Raw genomic sequence first — 22,202 nt, forward strand, 5'->3', positions numbered from 1 at the left:
AGCGTGAAGGGACAGCCAGGGCTCTTGCACTTCATGGCGGTGGTCTCACTGAACAGGAAAAGGCTGGGTGCTGTTGGTGGGGCTGAGTGAGGCCCCCCAGCTGGCTCTTTGGGGCTCCAAGCTGAGGGGTCATAGGCCTCTCCTCGAGATGGCCCAAGTACCAGGCCAGGGAGCTCCTCTGGGCCGGGCTTGGGGTTCAGCTTTGGGAGTCTGTTTTGGTCCTTCTGGCGCCTCTCTGAGCATTCGTGGCATAAAGGCTGTGTGTTCACAGACATGAAGAAAGGACAGTTGGGAGTTTCACATTTTATATCCATCAGGGAAAGCTGAGGTGTGGAAGGTGCCAGAGGGTTCTGCGCATGTGACCCTCTCCGGCTCTGCTCGGTGTTTTCTTGCCATTTCTTGTACTCATGCTGGACCAGTTCAAAGTAATCATCCACCAGGTTTATTTCTTTGGGCAAGTTAGCTTCATCCAACCTGAAGGGCAAATGGGACAATAATGAGCAACACCACAGGCCCACATAGCTTGATCTTATTAGGTCCTGGAACAAACATTCAGAATGTGGGTCAAGGCATAAGTTCTTAATTGAAACCATGAAATGCAGGCCTATGACAAGGCAAGGACCCAAACACTCCTAAAATATTCTCTAGTCAAATATAAGGTCAGTTAGTATGCTAGGAAGGCTTCATTCCTTGTAAGTCAGTGTTATATAATCAATTTTGGTGCACACACATATAATTATAAGCATTTTTGGGGGGTATGATATTCAAAGCCTCATGCTTCTCAGACAAGCATGGTGCTTTTTGAACCACACTTACTGCAGGTTACAGATAATTATAAATAAAGGGATCCTGGAGGGGAGCAGTTAGAGGGACAGAGAAGCTATGGATTCCATTCCTAACATTACATGGGGGTGTGGGCGTGGGGGGAAGGAAGATAAAAGCCCGTGCTAGTGGCTCATGCCTGCATTTCTGGCTACTCAGGAGTCTGAGATCTGAGGATTGTGGTTCAAAGCCAGCTGGAAAAGAAGTCTATGAAATTCTGACCTCCAATTAACCAGCAAAAAGCAAGAAGTGGCAGAGTGCTAGCCTTTAGTGAAAAAGCCAAGGGAGAGCATAAGACCCTGAGTTTAAGCCCCTAGCATACATACACACACACACACAAAAAAAAAATGACAGCGAGAAAATGAGATATCCTCTATAGATACTGCTTCTGTATCTTATCAACCTATTGTTTCTTTTAAAAGTCACTTTTACTTTCTAAATTCTCAGAAATCAAATTTCTAGCAAAACATTACTCAGGGATATTCATTTGGGACTTCTCTTCAGCACTAACTGCTTTGAAACTCTGTGTTCTGTATTTCATGGTTACTAATTTCAGATCTGTATGGGGTCATCTACTACAAGTTCACAGCCAGAGTGATGTAAGAGGCAGACAGACTTGTGGGCGCTATTTGTGTCTCTGTAGTTGGCCGATCTCCACTTTGATAAACTGGTTCTCTTAGGTGTTCACTGTCACCCAGGCATTACATGTTCTCCAAGACAAACCTCTCTCTAACACAAAGCCAGGGTTTGGATACAGCAGGTCTCTGGAGGTCCCTTCCCACTTCTCAATATGTCAGTCATAAGCACATCCGCCAACTCTGTGGGCATCTGTCCTTACCAAGAAGCCAACCAAAACCAACTCTGTTTCCAGTCTTTTTCACTTGCTAATCTTTTCACTATGTATCGGGAAATTTACAACAATATAGGCATGCTACAAAAGCATTTCTAAAAACTTACAATTCTTGTCTTTTATCATCTAACTAACCAGGAAGTTACTGTGGATATATCCCTTGTTTCCATCAAAGTTACTACTGCCTGAAATGATCCGTCCTTTCTGACTCATGCCCCCAAGACGCTGAGCTTGTTTTCCTATTTGCCAGGAAATGGGCTGCAATTAATGGTATTGTTGAGTTCTAGGGGAGGCAATAGCTTGCAAGGCAGTTCCAGGTGACAGAGAGAAACAGAGAGAAACAGACAGAGCAGGAGGGAGGGAAAGAGAAGGAAGGAGGGGGCAGGAAATACTTACTTGGCAGCGTTAATCATGTGTGTTGTGCCATGGTCCCAGCCCTGGACTGGGATTTCTATCACTACCAAGTACTCCTTTAATAGCTTTTCCTTCATCTCATTTTCAGGATCCGTCAGGAAGTGAATTTTTAAGTCTTCGAATCTCCCTCGATCCCTGTTAACAAGTGGAACAGCTCGGATTTCTGAGGGGAAGAAAGTGAAGCATGTAAGTAAAATGCCATTCTACTAAATGAGGTTATATGTAAAGCCATATATATCAAGGTTCAGATGTGAAAATGTGAACGGCATACAGTTCAGAGAGTAGAACAGTATTATGTAACGCATGTGGGCCCTAATAACAAAACACATTCCACTCTAACATAAGATGCACTTTTCCAGGGAGTTCGCAGAATATGAACCAACTCGGAAGCAGAGATGCTTAACTGTTAATTTCCCATGCTTTAAAGTTGGACTGACCTGAGTTCAAATCCTAACTTGCCAACATCAAGCTGGATAAAATTTGTCAGTTTTTTTTCCCCCCTTTGGGTCATGGGGCTTGAACTCTGGGCCTGGGCGCTGTCTTTGAGCTTTTCAGCTCAAGGCTACCATCCTATCTCTGGGCCCGGGCATTGTCCCTCAGTTCCACCCAACCCCTTGAGCCACAGTACCACTTCGATTTTCTAGTGGTTAATTGGGGATAAGAATGCCTGGGCTGGCTTTGAACTGCTATCATCAGACCTCAGCCTCCTGAATAGCTAGGATTATAGGCGTGAGCCACCGTACCTGGCTTGTCAGGGTTTTAAACGTCTCTCATCTTCAAGTATCTAATCTATAAAATCTCTACATCTCAGCCTAGAGGGATGACGCACTGTGAAGTGAGGTACAGAAAGTACTTAGCACAGCACTCCCCCCCTCCCCGGAAGCCACTAGAATAACAGAGGCATGACAGGCATAGGCCTACCCCAGCAGATGCTGCTCTGAGGGTGCCCAACCCCTTGCTTTGCAGACTCTATACATAAACCTCCCACGTGACATTAGTAGGCTGAAAGTGCTTCCTTCCTCCATCCCAAAGATATGGAGAAGAATCGTGATGATTATTAGTACTGAATGGTTACTGCAGGTCTGGGAACTTGAACATGAAAATTCCAAACCTGCAACTTCTGAGCAGGTTCTGGAACATTTCTGAATAAGAGTGATTAACTGGTAAAGTTCATGACAATTTGAAAGGAAAAAAAAATGCTGAAAAACTCTTGATACCTGAAACACTTCCGGTTCCAAGCATTTCAGACAATGCATACTCAATCTGTACTAGCTAAACAAATGATAAAACAATATATTCAAATAAAAGTAATACACTCAACTCAGACTTTCAACTGAGGGGGAGAGAGAAAGAGAAAGAGAGAGAGAGAGAGAGAGAGAGAGAGAGAGAGAGACAGAGAGAGAGCACTGACCCACTCTCACAGAGCTATGAATGAAAGCCAACACTGCCTTCTTACCAGGCCCACTGTCCTTCAGTGTCACCAGGGGTACGAAATGTTGGCTGTCATAGCCGAGGACGACTGGGTATCTGTAGCATTCCTGAGCAGGCCAGTGGAGAGGCAAGTAAATTCCACCTACTTTCAAAGGGGCAAAATTGGAACCCGATTCCAAACTTCTTAGCATTTTATCTGTTTAAGGGAAGAGAGGAACAAAGCCCTCAGGTGACTTTTGTGAATTTCACTCACCCCCTACTGTCTATAACTTTGAGTGTATGGGATTTTCCCCCTCCTTTAGAGCCAAAGCATCACACCTGAAAACCCCCCAAATCCATGCAGACATCTCACCTGAAATGACAATGATGGGTCTCCTGAGGATATTGCTAAGGACAAATATGTGAATCTCCTCTAGTGAATTGTACTGAAGTCCACTCCGGGCTACCGGGGTGTCTGTGGATGCCATCTTGATAAGGTTGTCCCATTCGTCATTCCAGTTCTAAGGGGACAGGAACAGTCAAGGGGAAAAGCCAAGATTGAATGCACTCACAAATACAATTCAGTTGATCTTTCTCCCTGCTTTTTCTTGAAATCATCATTCTACTGAACAAGCTCCCCTTACCCCTTTTGGTTGTCTTCCTATTCTTTTTTCCATTACAAGGCAAAAAAAAAAAAAATGGAGGAAGATAATCTGGGCAGTGGTGGTGGCTCATGCATGTAATTTTAGCTACTCAGGTAGCTGAAATCTAAGGATTGTGGTTCAAAGCCACCTTAGGCAGGAAAGTCTGTGAGATTCTTATCTTTCATTCGCCCAGACCTCTGAGTTCAAGCCTTGAGACCAACCCACCCCCAAAATGGAAGATTGTAGAGTACCTGCTTTTCTCTTAAAAAAATTCTTCATAAGGTATTAACATTGAACCCTCTTTACCCAAATGCATATAAAAATTCTAAACTTAGGGACTGGAATGATGAGGCCTAGCTTCCACTGATTGCCAGAAATGTTAAAACAAAGGCTATGATAAGACTACTGGCCAAAATGAAGAGCCTACATCTGGAAGGGTCATCACAGATCATCAGTCCTAAGCAGTGGCTGAGGCCTCAGGCTCATCATGCCACAGGCCTGTGGTGTTTTCCATTGAGTGTGCTTTGCTTTGTCCTACTTGTGACTGGTAAGTCATACGCTCCTGAGAGGAAGCACACTGACCCAGGGTACCCTTCAGTCACCACAGATCTGTCATGGAGGAAGAAAACATACTCGAGTGTCATAGCACAGCCCTGTTTCCACAAATTCCTGAGACTTCAGAGACTCCAGCTGCCAGCGGAACTTGAAGTTGCGCGTGTCCGTCTCCTTGAGCGTGCTGTGCAGTGCCTTCCTCAGGACCAAGTCTGTGTCCTGAACTCCCCACATGTACTGACAAGCAGCGTGCATGAGGCAGTTTCCATCACCTGAGGGCAGCAGAAGCCAAAAGGAGCAAAGTCAAGTCATCTCCATGGAAGGTCCTGCCTTGCAAAGGTTTTTGTTTTTTTTTTCTTCCCCCAGAATCAACCTATTCCACTGCCATCGTTGGAGGTTGAATCACTGGAGTTCTTAGTAAAATAATCATCCTATCCATTATTCATTGTGAGATTGGTACTGTCACGGCCAAGGAACCAGAGGGCCTCTCACTTAGTTTAGGTGACCTTGAGGGGAGTCTGTAAGGTCTCTGCATACTTTTTCTCTTTGTGGAAAGAGAACAGTGAGCTATGACTGTTGCAGTCCTTTGTTTTCTACTGGCAGTCCTGGGTTTTGAAGTTAGGACCCTGTCCTTGCCAGGGAGGTATTAACAGACACGGCAGCATGCACAAACCAGGAAGCAGGTATTTTACTAGACAGGGACTGTCTGGCTATGACTCAGTGCTAAGTGTCTTGACCATTCCACTTCAGTGTTGGGGACCTCGGAGTTTCCTATTTCAGTTTGTAAAGGGGGGTTGACAGCACCAAATTTCCTGCAGTTTGCTGGCCCATACCCTTGGATCTATCATGTGAGCCCGCTTGTAAGCTATAGTTCTTTTTCAAAGTAGAAAGCAACTAGACGCCATATTCCAAAAATCAATCAATGTTGCCAGACGCAAGTGGCTCATATCTATAATCCTAGTCACTCAGAGGGCTGAGATCTGAGGATGAAGATTTAAAGTCATTTAGGCAGAGCAATCTCAAAGACTCAAGTTAACCAGTGAAAAGCTGGGAATGGAGGTATGGCTCAAATAGTAATACACAAACCTTGAGCAAAGAAAACTATGCAAAAGTTTTAGGACTGGACTTCCAGTGTCATACCACCAAAGTAAAAAAATATATCCCTATATAAATTAAATAAATAAACAAATAAATGAGTTTTAAGACTGGCATTTTAAGAAAAAGAAATCAGCCTAATTTTCTTCCATTACTTCAGACTTTCCAGATTAAACAATCACAATTCAACAGACCTCATTCTTTTATGTTTGATTAATTTTGGTAGTGTTGAAGCATGCTAGGCAGGAGTTCTTCTACTGAGCTATGTCCCCACTCCAAGACTGCATTCATTTTCAACTCCTAAACAGTAAACATTTGAGAGAATGTTTACTACAAACCAAGTTAACTCCTTATTATCCTTTGCTATGTGCAAAATGGACTGGGAATGTAGCTTAGTGGTAGAGTGCTCACTTAGCATGCATGAAGCCCTGGGTTCAATCCCTTAGTGCCAAATAAACAGAAAAGGTCAGAAGTGGCACTGTGGCTCAAGGGGTAGAATGCTAACTTTGAACAAAAGAAGCTCAGGGACAGTACCTAGGCCCTGAGTTCAAGTGCCAGGACAGGCCAAATGCAAACGAAAAGTCCCCCAAGTACAAAGAATTTCTATTATTATAAAAGTTATGCTGTACTCTGATATTACCCTACTTGTAATATAATAAAGCTATTTGAAATTTTATCTACTTCAAAGTGTAGTCAAACCTTACAAAAATGTCAAATACAAATCTAGTCAACATTCCTTCAATTTATATATTTAAAAACAAAAACAAAAACAACCTAGCTGAACAAATGAACAAAAAGATCCCTTCAAGCCTGTGTCTAGGCTAAAGTGTGGCAATGATGGCATTCTGTTGAAATTTCCCCTTTGCAAAATCTAGAGCAAAGATAAGGCTTTTTTTTTTCTTCTTGCGCTGACTTTCAGTTCTTTATTGAGATGCACCAGTATAAAATTCCCTAAGTAACATCTGGAATTCCCCAGTGCTAAGATATTTGACTAGCAATTGAGCAACAGCTATTGTACGTTTTGTTCTAGTGTGTAGACATTTAAACTGCGAACTGCACCCCGGACTTTCCAGGTGGGTGTGGCCAGAGTGAGCTGGAATAGGGCTACTCATTATACAAGTGAAATCTCCACAGCCAATAGATGCTGGAATTTTCACATGAAGTTTCAGTCTTATGCCACCTACTCCCTTCCTCATTCACCACAGTCTCATATCCTCAAATGCAAACTGTGAATCACCCACTCCCCAAACAGAACACCAACTTTGAAGAAACCTTCCTATATAGAAAAGATTTTTTTTAAAGGTACTAGTAAAAATCAGTCAAGGAAAGTCATTTGTTTTCTGCTCCCTGAAATCTCTTTTCTTCCTTTTTCGTATTTTTAAGAAATTGTCTCCAAAGTTGAGAAGCCAGGAAAAAAACAAAATCTTTGCTTCCTAGATTATGTTATCAATAGAATTTGCTTTTGTAGCTTTGTTTATAGTGTGCATCTTTGCTGATAAAGATGGCACATGATGGTAAAGTGTTTCATATTTATATTCTTTTTTAAGAAAACAAGGTATATGCCTTTAAAAAATGGTACACAATGTCTGTTAATTCTCATAATGATAAGCTACTTTCCTTTCTCTGCCATTCCTATTTCTTTCAAAGTTGACTCCATCTCTTCCCCCCGCCCTAACAAAATGGGATATAGGTGAAACCACAAATTGTCTGGTATATAAATAATCCTTTTGATGACAACTTGACATGATACCTTCCTCTTGAATGATTTGATTTAATGCCAAGAACAATGTAGACAATCGCTGTCACCACTTTTCTTTCCATCATGTTTCTATGAGCCTAAGCTTTATAAATACAGATAAAAGGTGGAGGCAAATACACAAGAGTCCCTAGGATCAAAAGAATACCTCTCTACCCATTGATCCTTTTGAGTTACTCAAACAGCCCAAGTTAACGTACTAATTAAGATATTAAGGTAATGTTCTTATCATCATCAAGGATTTTTTATTCTTGGATGTCTTATTACCAACAGGATAATTTCCCCACTGAGGTAAGATCCAGAGATTGCTGCTATTAGCTACACTATCAGCATTTAATTGATCCTGTAAGTCCATTTACTTAAGTGTACTTCCAAAAAGGAGAAGTTTACACCTACACGAGACAATCAGTATGCTTGGATATTGATCAGTATACATATTCATGCTCAAAGGAAATGACTAAAAACACAAACACGAAAACAACAACAACAAAAAATCCCAGCGGTGACAGTATATTATGCAGAAAGGCAAAGATACGAATAAACTCAGGAAGTAGAGGTCTTCTTAGATCTGTGCTCAAAAATCTCAAAAATCTCTCTATTTGATACTGTAGGGCTAAACATTCCTGGATGACAACTTCACAGAACTATTTCCCATTAGCAGTAGTGCGGACAATGGCTACCTCCAGGTTTCTTTGGCAACAGAACCAGGTTAAGGAGAGAGGAGACAAAAGTAGCTTTGCTAGTTAACCTGTAAAAATGCCACAAACTCCACACGTGTAAGGATGTTACAAGCATTTTCTACATCAACAGAAAAGCCATTTTCCATACCACACTCCTGAATTTAAACTTTTAAAAATATTTCCATACTTACTTAGGAAGAAGCATTTTATATATGCTTAAACAGTTTCAAGAATCACTAAGACATGGCTATTAGAAGTCTTAGCATTCTTATTGAGAAAATATCCTTAACAAAAAATATTTGCTACACCAGGCATGATAATACATGCCTATAATCCCAGAACTGAGGAGGCAGAAGCCAGAGGATTATGAGTTCCCGGCCAGCCTGGGCTACCCAGCAAGACCCTATGTTGAACACAAGACAAAAATAGCAAGCTTGCTATGATACATCGTTCTGATTCATCGAGTTTCTATACTAAGATCTCTAAGGCTTCACCAATGCAGTCCCAGCCCACTGGGAACCAGTCCCCGGACAACAGAAGCACACCAGCAAACTTACCATTGGTTTTCAGTGCCACAAGCTTCCTGACTTCACGACACCAGTTGAGCTTCTTCTGGCTTTCTAGGGAAGCCTGGATGCTTCTGTCAATCAGAGCTTTGTGAATGATCTCCCGAAACTGTGGACAGAACTGGCAGGTTCTGAACATTTCCAGCGTATATCGGTGCATGGTTTTGAAATGATGGATGATCCCATTGGTGGGTTTGAAAATGTCTTCTGGACTTCTCTCTCTTATCTTCACAGCTTTCCGCATATTGCTGAGATACAAGGCCTGAGGAAGGAGGTGCTCAGCCATGGCGCTCCACTGGGCCTGGAGAGGAGAGGGAAAAGCAGGTTCCATTCTGTTCCGTTAGCCCGCCTGAGTCTCTCCTCCCATCTACCTGCCTGCAGGAAACCCCGGGGGCTGGATTTTGTCATTACCCTAATCTGTAGGCAAAAAGATTTTAGTCACCTCAACTCCCAGGATACTAGCCAGCCCCACAGATTAACTCACACTGGACTGTTCTGAGTTACATCACCTTTAAAGATTAGTCTAAACAAGAGAAGGAAGGTGGAGAGTGGGTACTGAGGAGGAGGGGAATAACCCATGTTCACAGTAACATTTGTCAGGGTGCCAAGCTGTTCGTCAGCGATAGGTACTGCTCCCCCAAACCTGTGCACAAAGTGATCTAAGCCCACCCCTCCACCTCCATTCTGAGGTTGCTGGGACATTGTGTGCACATCCCAAGAGATGTACGCACAGGAGCCCAGTGTCTAGACTCCTCCCCCAGATCACAGGCTTCTGCCTGCTCTCAGACAAGGCTTTGATTGCCCTCTTTCCAACATTCCACCCCGGTGGATGATTTTATAGAGAATCCTACAAGTTGATGTGAGCTTAGGCTGCTCTTGGCTGCTGCCAGATGCTTCCCCTTCAGCCTCAGAGAAAAATTATGAAGTGTTTTTTTTAATACTATTTATAAAGAATTAAAACCAAATAGCTTTATCACCAACAGAAAAAGCCTATTTCCAGCAAGATGCTTTGCAATCACAAGACCCAACATTCACCTTTCCTTCAGATCCTTACACTTGAGCTTTACAACAAGCTGAGAAATAAGAGAATAATGAATTGTATGATAGGGATGAGTTCAATGCCCTTGTCAATCAAATTCTATCACTGGTCTGTAAGTACCATTACTCTAGTATTGTGCCTCTTGTCTTTCATCCTGGAATCCATCCTCACACATAATCAACAGGCGGAGAAAATGGAATTCCGGAAGCAAACAGCATAAAAGTTTCACCTACAAGGCCACTCAGGACAAATGAAAGAAGAGTGGGGACTAAGATGAGCACCTGGGACCCACGCAAGTGTGGAATGATGGGCACTGGTATACAGCCCTCTGTAGGGGCCACATTATAGGCCCTGATTTCCAAAACACAAGGCTAGTCCCCCGAAGCATCACAGCAATGGTAAACTCCACTCCTGCATTCCGAGATCTGTCATGGCAACCCTCTTTGTAAAAAAGAACTTAGACCTATGTGAGCAGGAAAAGACGCACTTGGATGTTAAGAGAAGCACTCCCAAGTGGGTCTAGGCTCTCAAATCACTGAGTACGTGGCCTAAATTCCTGTGACACCTATGAAGAAGAGTGTGTGAAGGTGCTTGTGAGTATTTCAAATAAGATTCTTAATGTGACTGATGGATGAGCCAAGGTCTCTCTGATGTCAAATGTTCCTGGGCAAAACCGGAGCAAGATGATAGACATCACAGTAAGGCACACACACACACACACACACACACACACACACACACACACACACGTGCACACACACGCATGCATGCACATACACACACACATACTTTTGTGATGCTGCAAAAAGTTTCTTCCATAATACCATCTATTCATCCACTCATTTATTCATCTGGTCATCCATCCATACCTTCATCCATCCACAAACCCTCCCAACAAACATTGTCGGACCACCTACTGGTGCTAAACTCAAAGGGCTAAAAGCAAAGATGATTTAACGCCCATGATTAAAACCACACAACCCCTTGGTCTGCTGCTCAGGGAATGGAGGTAGAGAGCCCTCACAAGTCCACAGTCTTGCAGGGGCAGAGCTCTGTCTAGAAGCCAGGTCTTCCGTACACTTGTCCCTTGCTAATCCAAAACACCACACCTGTGGGTACAGGGGTTGCAGATCTCAGATGAACACATACAGGCAGTAGGAGATTCAAAGAAACTAGTGTTGCTACCTTATGTTTCCTAGCTCTTTCACATTTTCCTTTAGGATCTACAGACTTAACAGCAAATGGGAAGAGCTATTAATCATATGCAAACACTGGTATTCAATAGCCTCAGTAGCCTGGGAGATCTCATTCATGGACTTAACCTTCCATAACCTGCAAAGCTGCTTCCTTAATACAAATAAACACACTGCCCAAGTTTCCAATTCTTAGACTATGCAGCATTTAAAATTAAAGAACAACCTTGGGGACATATGATTATAGGTTAAAAAAAAAACCAAAAAAACCCCACTATGTATTGCCCTTAATTTTTCTTTTTACACTTGTTCCCTCTCTGCCTTTTTAATTTCCTAATTTCTATTAGTAGGTTCAATAAGATTCTGCAGAAGTTACGCCAAGTTTCCCCTCAGCTTTGCAACCATGTTTGTGATATGGAGATATATATGTATATGTGTATATGTATAGATATATTCTTTATCCAGAAATATCTCAACCAATTGCTTGGAATACCCCCTCCAAAAGTTGTTGTGCAAAGAAATACCAAAAAAAAAAAAATCCATCAAGCACCTCAGATACTGAGAATGGGCCAGGAACAGACTGGCTCAATAATTCACTTGAGGGCTTTCCCCGACCGCCCCTCACTTTGCAAAGATCCTCCCCAAAATGCTACCTTGAAACCCTTGACCAGACTGGCTTTTCAAGGAAATATCAAGAGGCTCAGAAAAACAAAGCGGGCTAAAATGAGCTGAGCCTCCTTCCTTACTTAATACCACTGCTTTCCTGAGAGACCAGGTGGCAGGATATGGGGACGACTCCGGCTGACAGAGTGTCTGAGTGTGGGGTCTGGGAAGATGCAAGTGGGGGAAACCACACATGGCTCCCAAGGTGGAGCCCGGGCGGCCAGAGACTCATGCACACTTCCCATGCACACTTCGCAGACCTTGCAGAAACGGGGATCGCCCAGCTCCGACCCCAACCCCTTGCCCTTCACGGAGCCCGTGCAAGCTGAGCCTGGAAGTTCAGCGGACACACCCGCGCCCATGAGGCCGGCTGCCTCTGCACACAATCTTGGAAAACAAAAACAAAAACACTTGGGCGCTTTTGCAAGGTCTGCCAAGGTAGCCAAGAGCGTGCGGCGGTTCTGATTCCAAACTCCCACGAGGAAGGAGCAAGCACAGCACAACCACCATCCTCCCCGCCGCCCGACCCAGGGGGTCCTGGGGTCTGCGGGGCGACTCCCCCTCTCCCCGCCCCCGGCCACCTGCAACTGAGGTTCTTCCTCTGCAAAGACGGGAGGAACCGCTGGATGGCTGGAGGAACTCGGGCTGTCAGGCTAACATCTGGAGCGGCGCCCGGGTCCCCTCCCCTCCCGGACCGGCCTGGGTGGGCACCCGGCGTCCGGCGCGCCCCGCGCACGGCGCTCACCTCTCGGGCCGAGCCTCCGCGTTCGCCAAGTCCCAGCTCCCGATCAGGACCGAAGCGCGCGGCAGCCGGGGGTCTCGATCCGGGCCGGGCCGCGGTGGTGTCCCATGGACGCCCGGGAAGGACGGGGCTGAGTGGCTGGGCCAGGGGGGTTGTGGCTGTGTCGGGGAGGCCTGCGAGTCTGCTCCGCCCCCGTTGGCTCGGAGCTCCCTGCGCTCGCTCCCTCGCTCTCCCTCTCCCTGTCGCCCGCCCGCCGCTCCTCCAGCCGCGAGGCTGCAGACTGGCCAGTTCCCTTTTTGCCTTTCAGTTGTATCCGTGGCCTCCAAAACGGGGATTTCCACTCAGGCAGGGACTTTCCAGTCACGTGACGCCGCCGGCATCCGAGCCCCGGCCGCCGCGCGCGCATAGCGCATGGCCGGCCGCCAGGGGGCGCCGACGGCCGCCCCGCCCGCAGAAAAGTCCGGAGCCCCGCCCCGGGGTGGCCCCGCCTCGGGGTGTCCCCGCGTGAGTCACCGCTGGTCGGCCGCCGGCCCCTCCACGTCACATCCATGTGGAAATCGCGGTGATGGGAACTGGAAATGAAGTAGGTTCTTTAAATCTCTCTCTCACACACACACACACAACTTTTTCAAGCTCCTTTTTCTGAAGAAACATCAGCTGTCAAGAAGGGAAATAAGAAAGAAATCCCGCAAAACCACCCACCCCAGCGCCCCGGCCGGGTTTGAAAAGTCTGAGAGGTGCACGTGAAGGCTGAGCGCCTGAGACACTGCCCCACGAGGGCACCCGTGGGCAGCTCGGCCCTGAGGCCCTGACTCCCTGAGTCCCCTCCTCGCCAGTGCTTGGGATGCAGAGCCTTGGTGGGTAACACCAGGCCTGGGAGGTGGGGGTGGGGGGACCCGGGTGGGGGGGCCCTGCAGCAATCTGGAGCCCATAGGACGGATGTGCTTCACAGGTCCACTTCCTGGGTGATGGTGGGGTGTGGGGATGGCATCACATTCCAGGGAGTATTACAATGTCCAGATCACCTCTGCTCCACTACTGGCTTTGCTTTGTCCGCCTCAGGTCTTACTAGGGGATGCTCAGATGTCCTGAGAGCTAGGTAGCCCCCACGTGCCAATGGTTAGTAATACTGCTAGCTGCCCCTGCCTCCCTTCACCCCCCCATTGGGTGTGGGAAGGTGAGTCACGGAGAGAGCCATCTGAAGTGGGAAGGGGAAGGCCCTAGGAAGATCTGCTGCCTTGATGCACCCTCTAGACCGTGACTGGCTTTCCCACTGGCCAGATCAAACAGGGCCAAACCAGGCCTAAATATAAATAGTTGGCTTTTTAAGACAATGGCTGAAATTATTGGGTCCACTCCCACCCTAGTAGTGTTTGTTTCCTTATAAGTCACACATGTGTTCAGTTGGACTGTAGTTCAAAGCCAGCCCAGGCAGGACAAGCCATGAGACTTAGCCAAAAGCTGGAAATGGACGGGTGGCAGAACACCAGTCTTGAGCAAAAAAGCAAACAAGGGCCGGGAGTTTGGCCTAGTGGTAGAGTGCCTGCCTAGCATGCACGCAGACCAGGGTTTGATTCCTGGTACCACATACATTAAAAAAAAAAAAAAAGCCAGAAGGGGTGCTGTGGATCAAGTGGTAGAGCTCTAACCTTGAGAAAGTCCAAGGATAGTGCTCAGGCCCTGAGCTCAAGCCCAGGACTGGCAAAAAAAGCAAACAGAGCACAGGCCAGGAGTTCAAGCCCCAGTACTAGCACAAATAACAAGAAAATGTTTTCAGCTGTCAACATTCAAACAATGGGAACACACTGTCAAATCATTAATATGAAATGAAGTGCATGCATTTTGAGGTACTAGGGTTAAACTGTGTCTTGCACTTGCTAGGCATGCACTCAACCACTTGAGCCATACCTCCAGCTGTTTTGGTTTTATTATTGTTTTAGTTTTATTACTTAGTATTTTTCATATGGTCTTGTTTTTCTTTGCCTGGGCTATCTTGGTTATACAGCTAAGATGTGTGTGTGTGTGTGTGTGTGTGTGTGTGTGTGTGTGTGTGTGTGTGTGTGTGTGTGGTGTCCTGGGCTTGAACTCAGGACCAGGGCACTGTCCCTGAGCTTCTTTTGCCCAAGGCTAGTACTCAACCACTGGAGTCACAGCTCCATTTCTGTCTTTTTGGAAATTTATTGGAGATAAGCGTCTCGTAGACATTCCTGTTCAGGCTGGCTTTGAACTATGATCCTCAGATCTCAGCCTCCTGAGTAGCTAGGATTATATCTTGAGCCACATAGCTGAGATGCTTACAATGTTCACACGCCTAGTTTGTATATTGAGATGGAGATCTCTCTAATATCGTGCCAAGTTGGCCTTAAATTTCCATCCTGCTAATTTCCTCCTTACAAGTAGCTAAGATTGACAAGTGTAACCCATCGTGCCGGCTCACAAATACTTTTGTAGGAAACTTAAGACAACTTAAAGATATGTTCAAAGTCTACACAGCTAGTAAGTAGTGGACCTGCTCTGCAGCCCATACTAATAAGTCAAATAAGTGACTAATTCTCTCAGGAAAAATCCCACAAGCTGCAAAAGGATAGTCAGGTCCTGGTGGCTCACTTCCTTATGTAATCCCAACTATTCAAGAGGCTGAGCTATGGGGATCATGTTTCCTGAAGCCAGTCAGGGCAGGAAAGAGGGAAAGATTCTTACCTCAGATTAACCAACCAAAAGCTGGAAGTGGAGTGGGTGGCTCAAATTGTAGAGCATCAGAAGCTAAGGGATAGCACCCAAGCCCTGGGTTCAAGCCCTAGTACACACACACACACACACACATCTCAGAGCTTGGTATTGTGCCTCCCCTCCCAGCTTCATAAACTTAGCCCCCCAAAAGCTCTGGGCCACACTGAAGTGAGAAGGAAGCCCAGTAAGAAAGCGTACTTTGCGTACAACTTAAGTCCTCAAAGCACTTGCTCTCCTCTGACCTGAACATACTTGCTTTCTGCCATTTCTACCAAAGCTCCTCAGCTCCTCCTGCAGCTCCAGAGCTTCCTGGCTCTTGTTGCTCCCTGGATTTGAAGAGCCAGGATTGCAGTAAGTTCAAGGAAGAAGCTTGGAAGGTCATGTTCATACCTGCTGATTGCCCTGACGTGGCTGCTTTACCCTCTTGCCTGCCAGGATTTGTGAGAAGTTAGCAGCAGTCAGATGCAAGAGAGGTTTACATGCAGCCCTCCTGTATTTCCCACCATTCGGAATGTCCACCCTGTCCATTATTCCCACGTGCCTCCCTCCTTTCCACCAAGGCACAGTGAGTAGTGCCTCTCTCAGCCTTCTCTCCTTCTAAATCTAGGCTGTGCTTAATTATCTACTTAACTTTCCCTTTCAGATATTAGCATGTAGATGAGACTAGTGAGAACTTTCTTGGTGGTGAATTAGAAGGATGGGAGTGAAAAGGTCAGAATTCCTCTTTCAAAATGGGAATTTCAAATCTGAGATGATTTAGCCATGAACTGGTGGCTTCCACCCCAGAACCAGGAGGCTGAGGTCCAGGGGATCTGAGTTTGAAGATAGCCTAGGCTGGAATGTCTGACAGACTCAATCTCCAGTTAACTAGCAAAAAGCCATGTACAGGTATGACTCAAGGTAGAGTGCCAATTGTGAGCAAGCAAGCCAAGGGAGAGTGAGAGGCCCTGAGTTCAAGACCCTAGTATTGGCACAAAAACTGGCAGGCAGGAAGGCAAAAAGGAAGGTAGCCAGGCAGGAAGGAAGGAAATTAGGAAGGAAGGAAGGATGGGTCTGGGGAAGATGTGATGAATTAATTGAAACCAAAGGGGCCCCAAAGATTTAAAAGTGACTTCTGCAGCAGATGGACAGAGCCCTGCAAAGAGGAAGGAATCTTCATTACCATCTGGAAGATACATGGGAGAGAAAAGAATCTGGGAATATGGCACATTCCAGTGATTTCTGGGTTTTATGCCATTTCACTGCGATACCAGTGTAAATACGTTATTAAGCACATTCTGACTTCTAGGTATTAAACCGTATTTCTGAGGCATTGCTTGCAGCTTGAAGGCTTGTACCACACCATCAAGAAAGAGGTGGTCCCAAGATAGTGGACAGCAGGAGAAACCAGACTGTGGAAAGGGAGTAGGCCTGAATGTAGTTCATGAGTCTGCCCGCCTGCTTGCCTGCCTGCCTTGCTTCCTTCCCACCTCCAACCCGCGTCCCCTGCTCCCATCCCCACCCCCATACTAAGGTTTGAACACAGGGTCTTATATTTGTTCAGTTTGCTTGGTTTGCTTGCTTGATCAGTTGGTGCTCTGTCACTTGAGCCATGCCTCCAAGCTAGATTTTAGCTAATTAAGTAGAGATGGAGTAGCCTTTTTAGTCCTTACTGGCTTTGAACCATGGTCTTCCATGTTTTAGCCTCCTGATTAGCTAGGATTACAGGCATGAACCACGGGACCACTGCTTACTCAGGAATGAGGGGCGGTATCTGTCTGAGAGAGAAAGGAATTCTAGGATGTGACCATCAGGGGTCTAAGTAAAATTGGATGTGTGTGTATGTGTGTGTGTGTGTGTGTTGCTGAGCAGTATCCCTTCCTTTTCCCCAGCATGACATTCTGTGGAAATGTGCAGATCCTGATTAAACCTAGTGTGACGCAGCCTGGTAGGGCATGGCAATCAGGTTATTATGGGAAGCTTTGAATCCTGCTTCCAATTTGAGTGCCTCTTGGCTGTTTGCTCCTGAGGGGCGCTACAAACGTGCATTCTCTCTGTGGACTGAAGCCACAGTGAGAACTAGCCTAATGAGGTCATCCATGTCCTCATCTCTCCAGGCTGCCTGCCATTGAAGTGCCTGAGCCCACAGATCCTTTACAAGTATCATCAGAGCAGAACGAAGCGACCCAAGATCCACTAAGGAGGGAAGCGGAAGGCACTCAGTGAATCACCAGTACCAGGAACAGGACACTCCAGTGGAGGTGGGGCAGCCACTTCAGGACCAATAATAGCCCTTTTTGTCCTACTTGGCCTGGAAACAGGGGATGCTGAAACCCACAACTTGTCAGAAAATTTACTCCTGTGAATTCCAGTTTAAGTTCCTGTCAACACTTTGACTGGACTAGTTGGCAAAGTAATTTTTTATTTTACATCATGAAGACAAATATTCAGTTCTTGGTTTCATTTCTGTTTCTGTGGAGTCTACTGTTAATGAACAAATAGGAATAATGACCAAAGATTGAGACATGAGTGTTCTTAGGAAACCACTAGTTTGCTATGTGGGCCTTACCAGTAGGCTGGATGTTATCCGAGACAAATCAAATCCTGTTATTTTGTAATAGTGCGAGCCTTAGTACAGATTTTTTAATGCTTTCCCTTTTCTTTATATGTTTTCATGACTTCAGCAGTCTACTTTGTGTTCACCTTATCCTATGCCTAATATTACTACTCTTCCCTTCTATAACAAAAAGGAATTTTCAGGGCTGAGAGTTTGGCCTAGTGGTAGAGTGCTTGCCTAGCATGCATGCAGACCCGGGTTCAATTCCTTGGTACCACATACACAGAAAAAAAGCCAGAAGTGGTGCTGAGGCTCAAGTGGTAGAGCTCTAGTCTTGAGAAAGTCCAAGGACAGTGCTCAGGCCCTGAGCTCAAGGCCAGGCCTGGCAAAAATAAAAAATAAAAAGGAAGGAGTTTTCATTTTCATTTTATTACCTTAGGGACTTTTTCTGGGACAACTAAGAATTCATAATTATTTTCTCTAGCATTTTACATCGTGACTGTGTTATCTTTCTTGAGCAAACATTCTTACAGAGAGCAGAACTTTGCCAGGCACTTGTGGCTCACATTTGGAATCCTAGCCATTCAGCAGGCTGAGATTTTAGGATTACAGTTTGAAGTCAGCCTCGGAGCAGAAAATTCTGTGAGACTCTTACCTCCAATTGGCTAACAAAAAAGCAGAAAGTAGAGCTGTAGCCCAAATGGTACAGCATTAGCCTTGAGCAAAAAGAGCTAAGGGGGTTCAAGCTAAACCTTGAGTTGATTAAGGAAACAAGAATGGAAGGAAGGAAGGAAGGAAGGAAAGAAAGAAAGAAAGAAAGAAAGAAAGAAAGAAAGAAAGAAAGGAGGGAGGGAGGGAGGGAAGGAGGGAAGGAGGGAGGGAAGGAAGGAAGGAAGGAAAAACTGCTAAGCTTAGGGATGGAAATTCCAACTTAGCTCCTTAGCAGTCAGAGAAAGAAGCTGCTCTATTTCCATAAGGGAGAGTCCAAGGCTATAAGACACCCCTACAGATTTAGTGACAAGGGGAAGAGGAGAGACATACTCATTAGATTACATGCACAATCCTTCTTTAACTCACTATGTAACCAAAGGCCTTAGGTCATAGGCTCAAATCCAAGGGTTCCAACATATCAGGATCCTGCTAATTGCCTTAATACTCTAATCAGAGAGAGGGATAGAGATGGCTTCAGAAAGAAAGGAGATTCATTAATTACATGAGAAGAAGAACAGACTTTTTTTGTCAGTCATGGAGCTTAATTTCAGGGCCTGGGCACTTCACAGTACCATTTCCAGCTTTTCCTGTTTATGTGATACTGAGCAATCCAGCCCAGGGTTCCATGCATGCTAGGCAAGCATTACCTCTAAGCCATATTCCCAGTCTAGGAGAGCAGGAATTTTCAGCCCATCTCTTGTAAAGCCACGAGTTTTAAGTTTGCACAGAGGAAGAATTTGTGCAGAGGATGAGAAGTATGCAAAATGATTCCAGAGGTACTGGAGTTTGAACTCAGGGCTCCATATTTGTTAAGCAGGCACTCTTCCCACTTGACCCACTCTCCCAACCCCACATCCTCATAACTATTGGGCAAACTCAGTCAAAAGTATGATCTTGTTGTCATAATAAGAAAATGAGTGTTGCCTGAAGGATGATTTGCATTTTTGATACAAGATGATTTTTCCATCACTCCTGTCCTTCCCAGGATCCAAGGTGACTGTAGAAAGACTCTGGGCTGATAAGCTAGATACAACATAGATGCCAGGATGGCAAGCTTTTCTTCTGTTTTTAGTTAATTTGGGGGTCCAAGTGAGGATATTTTTGTAGTAAAAGTAATTTCTAAATGGCTGTTATGATGTTCTACATTTATTCCACATTATATTATTGACTATGTTCTTCTTTTATTTCTATTTATTATTTCCTCTTTCTTTATCATCATTATCAAGTGAGGCTAGATTAGAGATAATGAGGCATGGAAATTGAGCCAGGCCCTCACTCCCCATTATGCCCTGGCAGCTATAGCATATAGCATAATTGTTTTTAATTTGTTCTTATGCTTTTATTATTATATTTACATTTTTTTAAAATTTTTTTATTGTAATTAGTAAAAGGGTTACATGATATTTGCCAGATAGAAGGTGCCTTATATTTACATTTAATTCTTTTTTTTTTTTTTTTTTTTTTGGTGTCAGTCCTGGAGCCTAAACTCGGGGCCTCAGTGCTGTCCCTTGGCTTTTAAGCTCAATGCTGGTACTCTATCATTTTTTTGGCTGTGTGTGTGAGTGTGAGTGTGTGTGTGTGTGTATGTGTGTGTATTATAAATTGGAGATAAGAGGCTCACAGACTTTTTGCCAGGCTGGGTTTGAATTGTGAGCCTCAGGTATTAGTCTCTGAGTAGCTAGGATTATAGGCATGAGCTAGTAGCTCCTGGATTCCTTACAAAATTTTTAAACAAATAACTATGTTAGAAATGTTTTAAAAAATTAAAAAATGTGTTGGCTTAGAATATAACTCAATGATAGACCTCTTGCCTAGCATGTTCAAGGTCCTGAGTTCAACCCCATACCATGAAACAAAACAGAAAATGTATTATAAAATTGAAGATAATAGTATTTTAGGAGTCCAAACCTTTACTACAGTTTACAAATGTTGAGCTAATCTTATATATTGATTTCCTTTTCACAGTAAACAAGAGGTATCACTTTTTTTTTTTTTGCCAGTCCTGGGCTTGAGCTCAGGGCCTGAGCACTGTCCTTGGACTTTCTCAAGGCTAGAGCTCTACCACTTGAGCCTCAGCACCACTTCCGGCTTTTTGCTATGTATGTGGTACCGAGGAATCGAACCCAGGTCTTCGTGCATGCTAGGCAAGCACTTTAACCACTAGGCCAAACTCCCAGCCCCAAGAGGTATCACTTTTTGTTTATTTATTTGTTTGTTTATTTGCTGGTCCTGGGGCTTGAATTCAAGGTCTGGACACTGTCCCTGAGCCTTTTTTGTGTTCAGTAATAGCACTCTACCACTTAAACCACAACACCACTTTTGGATTTTTCTGTGTATGTGGTACCTAGGAATCAGGGTTTATGCATGAAAGGCAAGCATTCTCCCACTACGCCACCTTCCCAGCCTTATTTATATATTTTTTTCTGTATTCATCCTTAGACTTTGAATTAAGAACCTGGCACTGTCTTTGAGCCTTTTTTTCCCCTCAAGTCTAGCATTCTACTATTTGAGCCACAGTACTACTTGTATTGTTTTTCAGTGGTTAATTGGAGATAAGCGTCTCATAGACTTTCAGGGCTGGCTTCAAACCACAACCTCCGATCTCAGCCTCCTGATTAGCTAGGATGATGGGTATGAGCCACCAGTGCACAGTTCAACAAGTCTTTAAGTTGCTACTTCTAGTAGAAATTGTTTTGAGAAAACTTCAGATGAATGGAAATTGTTTAGTCAGGAGACTAAGAGATTGTTTCCCTTCTTAGACTCATTTTATTTATAAAATGAGAGATTTGGATTCATTGTTAAAGAATTATTCAAACTACCATAGTTTCCCCAGTACAATGCATATTGATTATTAATTCAAAGGATATTTAACACAGAAATGTAAGTGAATGGTCTGAATCAGACTGCTGACCTCAAAGCTTAGCTCTTCGGCATACTAAGTTAAACAATCTTGGGCAACATATATGCCCCTCTACTTCAGTTCTACATTATTAAAACTAGATATAAGCCAGGTCCTGGTAGCTCACACCTATAATCCTAGCTACTCAGGAGACTGAGATCTGAGGATGGTGGTCTGGTTCACCTGTCTGGGAAGGATTGAACATGAGTGTTTCTTTATTGTTGTTGTTGTTGTTTTTTTTTTTTTGAGGGTCATGGGGCTTGCACTCAGCCTGGGCGCTGTCCCTGAGCTCTTCAGCTCAAGGCTATCACCCTACCCTTGAGCCAAGCCCCACTTCCCATTTTCTAGAGGTTAATTGGAGATAAGAGTCTCAGGTCCTTTTGTGCCTGGGCTGGTTTTGAACCTTGATCCTCAGATCTCAGCCTCCTGAGTACCTAGGATTATAGGCGTGGGCCTCCACACCTGACTGAACTTGAGATTTTTTTTTTATCTCCAATAAACTACCACCCCTTCCCCCAAATCTAGAAGTAGAGCTGTGTCTCAAGTGGCCGAGCACTAGCCTTGAACAAAAAAAGCTCAAGGACAGTTCCCAGGCACTGAGATCAAGCCCCAGCACCAGTTAAGAAATAATTGGATAGGGAAGGGGGGAAAACAAGATGAGGGGTGGGGGTGGCAGGGAGGGAAATGGGGACCAAGACATGAGAAAGGGTATCAATGTATGTGAAGTAATGCACCTTCTATCTGGCAAATATAATGTAACTCTTCTATTAATCACAATAAAAATATATGAAAGAAAAAAAAAGAAAGATGGAACTAATATAGCATATAAAATTATTATGGAGTATTAAATAAAATACATGATGTGTGTTTAGAACAGTAACTGGATATTAGTTGTTATTG

At 44.5% G+C, this 22,202-nt stretch overlaps 1 protein-coding gene and 1 long non-coding RNA gene across 2 annotated transcripts in view; one reads left to right on the forward strand and one right to left on the reverse strand.

Moving 5' to 3' along the window:
* The window catches only part of Tnfaip3 (TNF alpha induced protein 3), a 16,048-nt gene extending 3,290 nt beyond the window's left edge, over positions 1–12,758 (reverse strand). Inside the window, exons 1-7 of the mRNA XM_090338055.1 lie at positions 12,430–12,758; positions 8,781–9,090; positions 4,774–4,964; positions 3,870–4,017; positions 3,543–3,713; positions 2,069–2,249; positions 1–474 (exon numbers count right to left, since the gene is read on the reverse strand). The exon at positions 1–474 is cut by the window's left edge and continues 446 nt beyond it. Of these exons, the coding sequence (XP_090194181.1) occupies positions 1–474; positions 2,069–2,249; positions 3,543–3,713; positions 3,870–4,017; positions 4,774–4,964; positions 8,781–9,075 (1,460 nt within the window). The 5' untranslated portion in view covers positions 9,076–9,090; positions 12,430–12,758. The remainder of the gene's footprint in view (positions 475–2,068; positions 2,250–3,542; positions 3,714–3,869; positions 4,018–4,773; positions 4,965–8,780; positions 9,091–12,429) is intronic.
* LOC150059609 (uncharacterized) lies at positions 10,306–17,763 on the forward strand. Its single transcript, XR_016536465.1, has 3 exons — positions 10,306–10,421; positions 12,734–13,009; positions 17,253–17,763. It is a non-coding gene; the product is annotated as an uncharacterized LOC150059609 (long non-coding RNA).
* Positions 17,764–22,202: the final 4,439 nt, after the last annotated feature.

This window comes from Megascapheus bottae, chromosome 8 (assembly GCF_031878675.1).
Source record: "Megascapheus bottae isolate mThoBot1 chromosome 8, mThoBot2.hap1, whole genome shotgun sequence".
In the NCBI taxonomy this organism is placed as follows: Eukaryota; Metazoa; Chordata; class Mammalia; order Rodentia; family Geomyidae; genus Megascapheus; species Megascapheus bottae.